Source organism: Mustela nivalis (assembly GCF_964662115.1).
Source record: "Mustela nivalis genome assembly, chromosome: 6".
NCBI classification, from domain to species: domain Eukaryota; kingdom Metazoa; phylum Chordata; class Mammalia; order Carnivora; family Mustelidae; genus Mustela; species Mustela nivalis.
The window spans coordinates 36,240,063-36,253,888 of NC_139025.1; the positions used below are offsets into that span (position 1 = coordinate 36,240,063).

At 42.8% G+C, this 13,826-nt stretch overlaps 2 protein-coding genes and 1 long non-coding RNA gene across 4 annotated transcripts in view; 1 reads left to right on the forward strand and 2 right to left on the reverse strand.

The window, feature by feature from the left end:
* Positions 1–908: 908 nt before the first annotated feature.
* AKAP5 (A-kinase anchoring protein 5) lies at positions 909–13,602 on the reverse strand. 2 transcript variants are annotated; one of them, XM_082734178.1, is made up of 4 exons: positions 12,930–13,602; positions 12,003–12,187; positions 8,668–8,785; positions 909–4,873 (listed from the first exon to the last, which is right to left on the reverse strand). In XM_082734178.1, the coding sequence occupies exon 4, from the start codon at positions 4,611–4,613 to the stop codon at positions 3,324–3,326; it is 1,290 nt and encodes a 429-aa protein (XP_082590304.1). In that variant the 5' UTR covers positions 4,614–4,873; positions 8,668–8,785; positions 12,003–12,187; positions 12,930–13,602; the 3' UTR covers positions 909–3,323. The 2 variants fall into 2 exon arrangements, with proteins under 2 accessions (XP_082590304.1, XP_082590305.1); XM_082734179.1 differs by lacking the exons at positions 8,668–8,785; positions 12,003–12,187; positions 12,930–13,602 and adding an exon at positions 7,554–7,853.
* LOC309866422 lies at positions 9,949–13,290 on the forward strand. Its single transcript, XR_014312646.1, has 2 exons — positions 9,949–11,246; positions 11,456–13,290. It is a non-coding gene; the product is annotated as an uncharacterized lncRNA (long non-coding RNA).
* The window catches only part of MTHFD1 (methylenetetrahydrofolate dehydrogenase, cyclohydrolase and formyltetrahydrofolate synthetase 1), a 56,711-nt gene continuing 56,181 nt past the window's right edge, over positions 13,297–13,826 (reverse strand). The window contains exon 27 of the mRNA XM_082734152.1: positions 13,297–13,602. Within this exon, the coding sequence (XP_082590278.1) occupies positions 13,582–13,602 (21 nt within the window). The 3' untranslated portion in view covers positions 13,297–13,581. The remainder of the gene's footprint in view (positions 13,603–13,826) is intronic.

Genomic DNA, 13,826 nt, shown 5'->3' on the forward strand with positions numbered 1-13,826 from the left:
TCTGGATTGCATGCAGAAGCCATATTTGATTGGTGTCCTCCCATGACCCCTGTCTTTAATGACCTTGAGCAGGATGGCTTTTCACAGGCGCTGGTAAAATAAATTAATCTCTCAGAAATAAATCCGATAGTTTCTCAGATTCCACTAAATAGTAGACCAATTAAGATCATCACAAACTTCGTGCTGTCAAATGCATTGCCTTGAAAGAAAATTATGCAGACAGCTTTTCTGAAGAATCCCATTTGTGCCACATACTTATTATTCTTTGAGGTGGAGGTGGTGGCAGGGAACATAATTTCTGTTTGAAAGTTCTTTTGTTTTCTGCTACCTTTACTTAAATGTTACCCAGTACTATTTTTATATCCTATAAAGTACTTTGAGAAAATGTTAAGTGACTAGTGCTACATAAAATAGAAGAGGGTTTTCTTATTCACTGGGTTGTAAAGCAAAGTGAATAACACTTGGCTCTTAAAAGGGCGAAGATAATACGCTGAAAAAATTAACAAGTATCCAATAAACCAACCCACCTTGTAAAATGCTGAGTTCAAAGGGAAACTGAATCCCAGCGAATTAATAAAATGTTCATTAAAAGCAACATTTATCACAGTAAATTTAAATGAAAATTAATGCAGTATTATTAAACTGCCTTTTAAATGATCATTTTAATCATGTCAAATGGGGATGAACTGAATAGGAACCTATTTATGTTCACTTAATGTCTGGCATACAAAGTCCAATTGCTTAAAATAAATACTATTGAAATTAAACATTTTATAAGAGACTTCCAAGTTATTGGATCCCTGCTTGCTTCTATAACAAAACAATCTGGATCACCTTAGAATTCATGTGAAAAGGATTTGGCCGTGTGGCAGGTATATTCAGACTGAGATAAATTAATTTCTGGATTCTTTTTTCAGACTGAAATCCTATTTATTTAATTCACCAGATACTTTCAATAGAAAAGATTAAGGAGGAACCACTTAAAAATGAAAACAGGTAGGGTACACATGTTATCACAAAATACAATTGGTTATACTATACGGTCTAACCAAAAAATATGTATCAAACCACAGTGGGGGAAAAAAAAAGTAGAAACCCAGGACCAGAGAAAGTATTCTTACCTTAACATAAATAACTAATTACACATATTTATCTCATAACTCTTTAAAACTCCCAAATATGCATAAGCTTTCCAAAATATTTGCAATCACTGGTAAGTGCTATACTTATTCATTCATGAGAGATTACTGAAAAACTTACAACGCACGTATATTGACTTGAGCCATTCTTGCAATAAATGAAGACAGGATTCCTTAAAACACTGTAAAATGCACGAACTTTGGTCAGATTTTTAAAAAATTTTCACTTTTAAATATATTTGCTGGTAGCCATCCAAGTCCATTAGCACCACATACAGTGAATGAAAAAGAGTATTTTTAGGGAGAATGACTTAGCAGTCTTCTTTTTATGTTTGAAAATTATACTACTAAAAGAAACTCATTTCTTGGGTCATATGTTTTGAAAACCCACTTTTGTGTGGCTAAATTGAAGGATTTTTGTGGGTTTCTCCTCCCAAGGTTATACGCGTGAAGGTAGAAAAGTCTGGGGGAATAATTTTGTACTTCAGCAAAGAATCTTGCTAATAATATCCATTATTTGGTTCAGTTCCAAAGTCAGATTAGGTTTTTCTGCCAGAGGTCTCAAGATGTACTCACAGCAAGAAACAAAGAAGGTTCTACAGGACAAATCAGCACATACTTTCTATATGTAATCCATAAATAATGCAAGAAGTCACCAGGTCATTTACAATCATCTAATGTACACTCTTTTCTCCAAGAATGGACAAATCCTCTTTAACAAATGCTTTGCAACTCAAGTGGAAAGCTCTTTATACTTCATCTACTGTCAGAGTCATGCTGTCTCTCAGTTTAGACAATGGGGACTAAACAATTTGGACCTTTACCTGTGAGGTAGGGAAGTGTGTTATGGTATTATGGCCATTTCACACAAGGAAAGATTGAAATGGAACTACTTTTTCAAAAAATATGGCAATTGTTGATGAGATCGATGATTTAAATAACCAGATAAAATGCAAATAAGCCCTTCTCATCATTACATTAAGTTCTTTTTTTTTTTTTTGGTAAGGGATTAACTGGATTGAACATACTGATGAAAAAGTTATTTATCAAAATCCATGTAAAATGTAGGTTACTGGTGTCTGTTGACACATAGGCACAACAAGAGAATACTGATATTTAAAATACAATGTGCTTTAACAATAATTTTTCACTTTCTATTCAACCATGAACTTGGCTCATTCTTGGTCAAAAGTGAAGAGTATTTTCACTAAGTTGTTATGATTTCCTGGGACTTTTACTGCCAGGCTGGCTATGAATTCCCTCTTTGGGGAGAGGTGGATGAAAGTGGTCTCTAGAGAAGCAGTCCTGCAAGATGAATCCTATGTTATCTGGGATCATATTTTACTTGGGCAATTTGCCTTCTCCTGGATGGAAAACAGCATTTTACTCTTCCTGTTTTTGCTGTTGCTGTTGTTTAGTTTTTTGGGTTTTGTCTCTAACTTTTCAGCAGATGACCCCATGCAGAAATGGATGTGAGGCAGAAAGACAGAGAGGGAAAATGCACGGCCCATTTCCACACATTTGCACTTGGTAATTATTTGCCTATTTGAAATAAATTATGAATGGCTTTGTACGGTATCTAAGCAAGACAAGAAAAACACTCATATTTGATTCAAATATGCACATTCTGCTGAAATTAGGAAAAGGCAATATATTTTTTTTGAGGTAAGACTACTGCCTATGAGTGTAACAACTGTAAATCACACATTCACAAAAATAGCTCACCTTATTCACCATTTTAAACATAAAAGTGCACTGTAAAAAAATTTTTTTTTTGAAAATCCAATGTGATGTTAACCTATACACAGGATTAAACTATCAAAAGGAAACAAGGCTTTGTGACATCAGAGAATATTAAAGAGTTTCTGGCATACCATGAGTGCTCAATAAACACAGCTTCCCCCTCCTAAGCACCCCAACTACCACATGTCATTTTAGCTACTCCCCATATGTCACTTCCATTGTGATCTTTACTAACTTCCTCCAAAATCCAGAAGTGACTGCACTTCCGTGGTAGGAGAGTTTTACATACTTAATTCTTTAGCACTTCTGGGCTGGAACTATACCTGTAAATTCCACAGATGATAGCCTCTCATTTGTAACTGAATGCAAAATGCCACAAATATGCAAAATAATTTAGCAGGAAGCTTTTTTTTTTTCCCCTCCCATGATCTGGAAATTAAGTCACTGTAGAAGATTGTTCATTTTATTATCATCAGAGGCCATTTCATTAACCAGCTGTTCTATCGACAATTGGATAGCATTCTTGACAAGAGAAGAAGCTGTTTCTATTAAGAGTGTTTCGTATTGTTCTGAAGTTCTACCCTCAAAACCACTATCATTAGCAAAAACCCCCACTTGCTCATTTTCAATTGAAATTAAGAATTGCTTAGGGACATTTTTAGATTTCTTAACATCAAATTCACTGATTTCAGTGTCTGTAATAATAATAGCAATTGGCTCCATTCTTTTGCTTTCTTCTGGTTTGGGTTTTTCTGCAGTGACCTCATTTTCTCTCAGCTCTGATTCCTGGCTCAATTCAGTATCTTTTGGCTCACTCTCTTCGGCTACAATCTCTCTACTTTCGTGCTCTTCCCAATTTGGTCCACTCTCTAGGATCTTGCTTCCGGCATCTTCCACAATTTGTTGATCTGGGATTGTGGGTGAGGGAGGAACCTCAGAAACCACTGGAGGCTGATGTTCTGTTTCAGAAGTTTCAAGTGGGCTTGCTTGCTGGGGTTGAATACTTTGTTTTTCCTCAATCATTTCCGTATCTCTTTCAAGGATTAGTGTTCCTGGGTGAACGGCAGAGTGCCCCGTATCTAACCCAAGTTCTACTGAGATCACTTTTTCTCCAGCCGTAGTTGTGCTGTTGCTCACATTTGGTTCGCAGACCTCATCACCCCCCTTCCCAGAGCCGTCTTTACTTACATCCTGGGGCAACTCGGTTTTTGTTGCCTGCTCATCTGATTGGGCCAGAGCTTTTGTATCCACATGTTCAGCCTCTGCCTGGATTCTGATGCTGCAGTCTGAGTCTTCTATAATCTTGGAATGATTACTTCTTTTCTCTCCTTTTGAGAATTTAATGCAGGGAATCTTAAGTCCAGATTTGGCCTTTTTCTTAGAAAGATCAGCATCCTCAGCACTGATTTCAGGTTGCACTTTAGCCTCAAAGGGCTTTTGCTGCTTTGAAGATTCTGACCTTTTTCTGCGTGTTACAAGACGTTTGATTGAGGCCCAGGCCCTGCCTGGGGGCTGTGGCTGATCGGAAGCTCCTGCTTCTGGGGGACGCGTTCCTGCCGTACCAGCAGCTTCAGAGCTAGCTCTGGGCTTCATCGTTTTGGTTGCTTTCTTTCTTCTCTTGAAGCAAAGCATTGATGATCTTCCCTCCTGCCTCTCATCTTGAGGACTAACTTCTGTGGGTCTTTTCTCCTCCCTGCTTTCAACTTGAATTTCAGAAACCGTGGTTTCCATTTTTACATCACATTCGTTCTTTCTCTAGAAAACTATATTCTCTCTTCCTTAGCAGCCTTTATGACAAAAAGGTGGGCAAAAATATACTAAGTAAAATTTCTTCCAGATGTATTCACTCTTTTTGTTTTACTCCATACATTTGTTGGAGGTGGTTTCTTCAATGTACAATTCCTAGTTTCTCTCTTACTTGTAATTTCTCTCGTTAATTTCTTCATGAAAGCCCTTTACTGGATAGATTATTGTTTTATTTAAGGACCAACCTGATGAGAGAAAAAAGAGTGTATTTTATTTCACCATCAACCTACTGTTTCCTACAGAAAGATTTCAGTTGAATGTATATTGTTCTACCAAGAACGTTTCCCATCTAATAATCTACTGAAATGACTGCAGAATAAAAAATATAAAAAAGATTACAATGTGAGTCTACTTTGCTCTGATCTCTTTGTTAAAACTTCAACTTGGATTACTTGCAAATCCAGTATCAATCTTTTGTTGTGCTGTCTTTATGGATGTTTGTAGTTCAAATCCAAGTTAACAACAGAGGACAGTAACAAAACAATGAAAGGCAAAGTGGTAAGAGAGCTAGGGTGATTTTTTTTTTTTTTAAAGATTTTATTTATTTATTTGACAGAGAGAAATCACAAGTAGATGGAGAGGCAGGCAGAGAGAGAGATAGAGGGAAGCAGGCTCTCTGCTGAGCAGTGAGCCCGATGCGGGACTCGATCCCAGGACTCTGAGATCATGACCTGAGCCGAAGGCAGCGGCTTAACCCACTGAGCCACCCAGGCGCCCTAGGGTGATTTTTATTACATGCAAATTCTGCAGCTGCAAAGGATCTTAAAGATCATTCAAGTCCAGCAAGATGAAGAAAACGAACTCCAGGGTGGGTAGTTGGGGTGCCGAAAGCCATTACAGTTAGATAAGGTCACAGCCAGAGTTAGCACAGAAGACTCTGACTTTCCGATGTTCTCTCCATTATACCATAAGGTTTCTGTTCTAAAAATGTATGTTCCATCAGAGAGGTGCTACTTTTCATACACACTCTTGGGAAATTTAACATCACTGTCATTCTCCCCTCTTAAATTTAGTTGTATAATTTTGACATTTTTTCAGCTATTTTGACAGCTAAGTATCTACTGTTCAAATGTTTTCCATGAGCACACAGTCGAAGGCCAGTAAGAGTGAATGATAAGAATAGCTGACATTTACTGAGCAACTCCTGTGTATTAGGATATGCTAGACACTTTTACATACATCTCTAGTCTTCCCCACATTATAAAATGAGTAGGTGGAGGTATCACTCTCTACAGAGGAAGAAACTGAGGCACAGAGAGTTAAACAACCTGCCTGAGATTATACAACTAGCAGGTAACAGATTAGATTGAACCAGATTGCCTGTTTCTGAAGCCCAGACTCGGAATGTAGGCATTAGAGTTTTGTCAGAAAAATGAATTGTTTGGAGATACTAATCTGCACTAGATTCACTAGTCAAAAAATTTTTAATTGTTTTCTTTAACCACAAGGTAGCCTGTCAAGTCATAATTGAACCAATACCAGACTGAATTCTTGCTATTTTAAAATAAAGCTTTTGAAATTCTCTGTATTTTGTTTTCTTGGTTCTGGAACTAATTTGAAAGCCAAAAATAACTGATAAGCTATGCAAGTGGCAAACTGATTAGTTATTTATAAACATAAAACTGATCCACAGAATAGTATGACAGCACCAAAGAACACAGAAGTGAGGTGATGATCTAACAAAAGCCATATTAATTTTTGTTGATGTATATCCTAAAATAAGCGAGGGGACTCTTTCCCTGTACGTTTTTGTGTAAATCCTTCAGCGTTAAAGGTGTATTTGGTTAGCTCTTGATTCTATGAACCACAAAAGGGACTGGAACTCAGGAAATCAGTTTATGATCTAAATAAATATTCCCTTAGGTTGGCAGTTACATACGCTATGCCCCGACAGAAAGACAAAGTCATCCTAGAACAGCGATGGACCTAAAATGTGAACACTGTACAGTGTCCGTCTTCTCACAATGCTTCCATAAGCCAAGTCTTCTCACGTCTTGGGAGTTCTCAGCACCTGATAGTTTTTACCAACTGGAGGATGTACAACAGAAATAGTGCAATTAGATCATGTTTAAGATGGTACTATTTGAGGTTAACCTGGGTCACCCAGAGACAACTGCCTGGGAAGCTCACGTGAACGTCTGTTACGGTAGAAATCAAACAAACACGCAAACAAAAACCTAACTGAAATGGGGGAAAATACAGTCTGAAAACATTAAAACCTTGCAGAACGTTCGCGTGCAAACGATGCTCCTTAACCTGCAGGGTACTTTCATTGTCGCGGTAATCTCAAAGTCCCTATTGTCATTTCCTGACAGAGTCCCATGTCTAACGCCACTTTCCCCCTTGAGCAGAGAAGCCCGGAGGCCAAGAGCAAACCCTTCGGGAGGATCGGGAGGAAAGCTGTGACTTTCTCCCAGGGCCAGGCGCGGGCCACCAAGCCGCCACCCGGAGGAAGGCGCCTCCTTCCGACTGGATGCGCCTGGCGGCAGGAGCCGGAGCGCAGGACCAAGTACTCGAAAAGGAAAGTGCCGGGGGCGTGGAACAGAGCGCGGCTGCAGGCTATCTGCAGTTACAATGGCCAGGAACCCCAAATCACAGTTCCCGCAAAGGAGGTGAGGAAGGAGAAGCGGTCCCCGCCACCCCTGCTGCCAGCATGAGCTGTAACGCGAAGAGGGTGGGTGGGTACCGCTGACGAGGGTCGCGGGGCTGGAGGTTCCGGCAGACAAACGACCCCTGCCGGTTCCTACTCAGGCCTCCTCGGCGGCCGGGACTGCGGGTGTCCAGGGGGACCTTCCGCCCACCACGCCGCGCAGGACCCCAGCCCCGACCCCGCTCCTGGACACTCCCTCGCCCTCCTTCACTTACCGACGGCGCCGGGGTTCCTGGCGACCCTGCTGCCGACGTCGGGGGGTGGGGGATGTCCGCTGGCGGCGCTGGACGCCCAGGCAGCCCGGGAAGCCCGGGTCGCACCAGCAGCGTGCAGCCCTCTGCTGCAGGAGCGCAGCCGGCGGCGCCCCCTCCCCAGAGCGCGGGGAGCGACAGCCCGCGGCTCCAATGCGCGCGGGGCAGGCGGGCGCGGGGCGGGGCCAGGGCGCGCGGCGGGCGGCGCGGGCGCGGGCGCGGGGGCTCAGTCTGCAAGCGGCTCGCCCCGCGGCGTGGGAGCGCACCTGGCACTCCTGGCCCCCGCGCGGGCCCCCGCGGCGCACCACGTGCAGCACAGGCAGCGGACCACCCAGAGGGGGAGGGGGCAGATGGGATGCGGACCAGGGCAGTGAACCCCGCATTTTCTGAGACGCAAAGTAGCAAAATTTGGTTTTAATTTAGGGGCACTTCCATTTAAGTCCCCCGCCCCTCCAACACGCCGAGTCTTTAAATACACGGCAGATACTACATTTGAAAAGTAGGGTTAAAAACTGTGTAGGGTGAAAGCTCATTTGGGGAAAAAATTACATATATGAATTTAAACAGGGGAAAAAAAAACTTTCCTTGGAGTGGCTTTCGGTGTAATGGTGTTATTATGGTTCACTGCCAAATACTCTCAGAGACCCAAGACCCAGACCCTTGGCCTCCCTAGTCTGGGCGGCAGTTAGAGGTGATACGATGTGTGGGCGAGGAGGTCAGACGGGCACAGGAACCCAGCCACATCCATCTTTTATATTTTATGTATTTCCAGTGTCTGCTTAATCTTGTCTCTCTCAGTTAAGGGGGCGGGGGGGAGGGGTGCAGGAGATGGCTTCCCTCACAATTCCAGTCCGAGTCAGAGCAAAGGGCACAGGGAGCATTTACCCTCTAGCCTGACTGGATGGCCAGGCTGTGTATTTTCATACATTTCCTGGGTCTTTATCTAAACAAGTTGCCAGCTGTACTGAAAAGCACTGCAAGCATTTATTTCATTTGTACACATAAGGCGTAGGTTTCATTAACCAATGAAAGGCGTTGCTATGAGGGCTTAGGGGACATGCTTCAGGTTTAACATTACCTACGGAGGCATTCCTGGGAATTCCAGCTGTGAGGTCCGCCCCAGGATTGGGTTGTTGTGTTGGGTTGCCCGGTTGGCTCCTCCCAGCCCCTCCCGGTATACCATCCAGATGAAGAACCTATTAAGGTGGAGGAAAGAATTACTGAAAAGCAGTTGTACTTACCGCTTTTCTTTGATAGGATCATGATTTTCAGGGAAGTAAATGTTATCTGCTTTTGGATGTTTTCCAGGAATATATTTTACCTCTGTAGGATTCTGAAGCTGTTGCTGAGACTTAAGAAAGAAACTTTAGGGGTGCCTGGGTGGCTCAGTGGGTTAAAGCCTCTGCCTTCAGCTCGGGTCCTGGTCTCAGGGTCCTGGGATGGAGTCCCGCATTGGGCTCTCTGCTCAGCAGAGAACCTGCTTCGCCCACCTTCTCTCTCTGCCTGCCTCTCTGCCTACTTGTGATCTCTGTCTGTCGAATAAATAAATAAAATCTTAAAAAAGAAAGAAAGAAACTTTAGGACACAAGAGCAATATTGAATCTAAGTTATCAGGGTCTTAAATTTACAGGTAAAATGAGAGACAAGAGCCGTAAAACAGGAAAACCCCCAACCATCTTGCTTAGTTGTAATTAGAATTCAGTCTATCTTTGTGCAGTCAGCAAATACCAGTCTGAAAATGTCATTTATATCCCTAGATGGATGGCTAACCTTGCTTAGTGACACTTTGGGACTTCAAACAAGCCAAAAGAAATCCATGCCACTCATAACTAACTGAGATGCTATTACTTACTGAGATCCAGGCTTTCCCAAATCTATCAGATCTACCTGTTTTCAACAATTTCAAGCAAAAATAAGATGAGCTTATCCAAACGAGAACAGGGCAATACAGCTGTCTTATTAGGAAGGAATTGGAAGTGAGACAAGGGATAGGTCAAAACAATAAAGGCCCCTTAAATGACTTGTAGATCTTATTCCAGTATTCTTTAAAAAAAGTGATGGGGAAAAAAAAAAAAAAGTGATGGGGGGTACTAATGAAAGGGAACTGAAGGGCGGTAAGAGGTAAAAGGTAAATTGATTTTGTATTTGAAGGGAATTCTTTTCAGTTATTTTTCAAATAACATCACACACACACACACACACACACAGAATAGAGTACTATAAATGAAATACTGCACTGATTTTTCTTTAGGATATGACTAGAATCTGATGCCATATCTGAGTTTTAAGAAATGTATCCAGTATTTCATGCATGAAAGAAACCTGTCATCCCTGAACTCACTTAAGTGACAGTAAGCTATTACCCATATCACTGTCTGCTACTCCATTAGTAGCTTCTGATTATATAATGAGAAGCAGGCTATAAATATATTTCTCCAATCTGATGAGAAATTATTCTACCTACAGCATATCTTTTTATTATCACCAGACACACAATGCCGATAGAATAGCTTGCATATTTATCCAAACTCCTATTTATCTGATCTCAACTGATCATAGCCTTTCTCCCACCCTGGTCCCCATCTACCCATGGCCTGGGCCTGTAGCTACCAAAAATGACTTATAACTCCTTAGGAATAATTCTTACACTCTAGAAACCTTCTGGGAATAAGACCTCTATCCCCTTCCCTGGTACATTAGATGAACCTGGGGCTCGTTCTCTGATCTGTTTCTAGGCACCATCAGGGTTGTACTAGAGAACACAAACAGTAGTTCTGTTGTAATCCGTTTTGCTTGACAGGGCACAAATGCTGCCTCTTCTGAATTAAGAGTATACATACATCTTCAGTGCATGGCAACAGCCTCCGAAGCACAGAACAGAGGGTCCAATCTGTTCATCCGTAACATTGCAAATACGGGGTGGGAAAGCATCAGCGGCCCAGAGCAGGCTTAGGAACACGGATCTGGAAGGGCTCCTAGGCCCCAGGCAAAGGTACTGGACCTTGTCAGGCAACACACTCTAAAATGTACCCCAAGCACTAATGCTTTTTGTAGGTCCTGAATTCATGTCTTCAATTAGCCTGCAGTTATTTATTGAATCCTACATGCCATCTCTTTCTCACTTTTATTTTTTTATGTCATCTCTACCCTCAACGTGGGGCTTGAACTCCTGGCTCTGAGACCAAGAGTCACATGCTCCACCAACCGAGCCAGTCAGGTGCCCCTCTTTACCACTTAAAAAAAAAAAAATTTTTTTTTAAGAGTTTATTTATTTATTTGACAGACAGAGATCACAAGTAGGCAGAGAGGCAGGCAGAGAGTTGGGGGTGGGGGGGGGGGGAGCAAGCTCCCTGCTGAGCAGAAAGCCTGATCCCAGGACTCTGGGATCATGACCTGAGTAGAAAGAAGGTAAAGGCTTTATCGCACACCAAAGAATCAGTCCCACAAAACCCATGCTATCACTAATTGCTCAGCAGCATTCCTCCTCAGGCCTTCCCTCTGCTTCTGCTACCTTCTATTATCCCTTCCTTCTGGAGGAAAGTGCAATGGGCATAGCTCTCCACCTGTCACAAACGGGAAGTCCATTTCTGTGCTGCCTGGCTAGGACAGCTCTGATAGGCTGAATGATGGTAAAGAGCAAAGGCTTTAAAATCAGAGGTCTTGGGCGCCTGGGTGGCTCAGTGGGTTAAGCCGCTGCCTTCGGCTCAGGTCATGATCTTAGGGTCCTGGGATTGAGTCCCGCATCAGGCTCTCTGCTCAGCAGGGAGCCTGCTTCCTCCTCTCTCTCTCTGCCTGCCTCTCTGCCTACTTGTAATCTCTCTCTGTCAAATAAATAAAGAAATAAATTTAAAAAAAAAAAATCAGAGGTCTTTACCAAGTTCTTCTGGTACACAACAGCAGTGCAATTTTGAAGTTTGCCTTTCTGTAAAATGGAGATACAAACCTAGTTTGCAACTTTTTCTAGGATTTATCTCTACTTCTAGCCAAAGGGCAGCTCTCATTTTGAAGCTAAAGGTCACTTTTGAGCAATTCCACTGCTAACAATTTATTCAACAGATGGTTCTACACAAATTGCACGGATACGTAAAAGAATATGCCTCACTCTCTTACTTGTAATAGCAAAACACACAGAACAGTGGTAAGTGTCCATTGACAGAGGACTATTTAGATACTACACAGCCATAACAAACAAGGTGAATCTCAAAGGACTGATGTAGGAAGATCTCCCAGATATACAGGCAGGTGGAAAAAGCAACTTGTACCATTTGAATTTTTACTAAAGACCTACTTTACTGTTACTTAGGAAAATTCTTACATTAGTGATAGTCCATTCATTCCAAGCAATATCTGGTAAAAACAATTTGCGTTCCTTATTAGGGCTTTATCATCTTTGGCTTATAAAACTCCACTCACCCTCTCAAACCAATTGTGTTCACTATTCTTATTGGCCTAAAGGATGTAAACCCGCATGGCTTTTGGGGATTCGAAGAAGCCTCAATCCTTTAAGATGATCTTTAAGTCACTGTGTCTGAAAATAGACTGCTTTCTTCTCTTCCTTACAAAATGAATTCCCAGCAAGTCCCATTCTAGATGAAGTCCTATAGGATATTAAAAAAAAAAAAAACATCAAAAACAGTGCAGACTGGGCCCGTGTGATGCTTTGGCACCATGTGAACTGGCACCGTGCGAAGTGTGGTGAAGCTGGGGCTCTGCACACGACTCCTTTTTCGTTTGTCCCCAAAGCACTGCCATCGCTTCTTTGGATGGCAAAACTGACTGTATTACAACACTGATGTGAATCTGGGGAATGAAAGATAGTAAAACCAAGGACACCAGGAAAGATACTGCTCTGCCAATGCCAGCAGCATTTACACTGGCCTCAGTGGGGACACAACATCTTCTGGAAAGATCTAACACAGGAAGACAAGGGGGAAGAAGGAGGAAAGAGTAGGAGAGGAAGAACCGAGATAGACTCTGAAGAACAGGAAGAGAAGGGAAAACACTACAGGGAAAACACATTCCAGAGGGAGGGGTGGAGCCCAGGCACAGCTCAATCAGTTATTTGCTGAATCAACAGAGCAGACAGGGTTCACTATAGTTAGAGCTTTACGACCATCCTTCCTGAGAACTTAAAAATAAGTGGAGCTAAAGCTGTGACAGAAATGGGCATTCCAAGGAAGTTCAGGACAAAAACCTATATGAGCAATACTTTCTCAGGTTAAAAAAGGAATAGAGAAAGCTGTATGATAAAAAGGTGCATTCTCTATATACTGCTTCCCCCTCAACCCTATCAGGCGGTCTCCTCATGATGTGTCCTCCCAGAAATCTGCAAGCACGCACCATTTACCCCTTTAAACACAACAGTGTTGGGACACCTGGGTGGTTCAGTCGTTAAGTGTCTGCCTTCCGCTCAGATCATGATCCCAGGGTCCTGGGACTGAGTCCTGCATGGGGCTCCCCATTCAGTGGGGAGCCTGCTTCTCCCTCTCCATCTGCCCCTCCTCCGGCTCATGTTCTCTCATGCTCTCTCTCTGACAAATAAATAAAGGCCTTTACAAAAATAAAAAAAATAAACACAACAGTGTCATAAAGTACGTTTTGCAACTTGCGTCTTCGGTCCTGGGCTCTGCCAGCAAATGGGTCCCCCAGGACGGCAGATACTGCAGCACGGTCTGTGATTGCTAGAATTTATATTTAAACATCCAGATAGCAAAATCATTTCCTTTTATTCTGTGGAACTTCAATCAAGTAGACTTGTGCATGATTTATGTTAGTTTATACATGATGGTGGGAATTAAGACTGAAGATAAGGCTACTGGGGAAATGCCTGCTCTTGATTTCCGAGGATCTTCAGACCAGGGGCTGCCTTCTCTCGACTTCCCCACACTTCCTAACCAACAGTCGGCTTCAGTGGACAACGGCCAAATGTTCACAGCAGCTTCTTGGAGAGGGGCAATCTAGAAGGACAAAGAGACAAGAAGTAAACGTTCCTCTAGGAGCTGAAGCATGGCCTCTGCCCTTCCATGCCCGGGCACTCCCGTCTGGCGCCGCCAAAGCTGTTGTTTCCAGCCTTTCCACAGCCACCTCTGTAGGGCTGGCCCGAGGCCTGAGGGCACACATGGCCCTTGCTTTCTGGCTCCGTGAAGACTGTCCAAGGCCGGGCCAGGCCTGAGCCAGACGGACACTCCCCGTGTCACAGAAGCCCTCCCGGAGGAAAGACAGGGCAGCAAGCACACC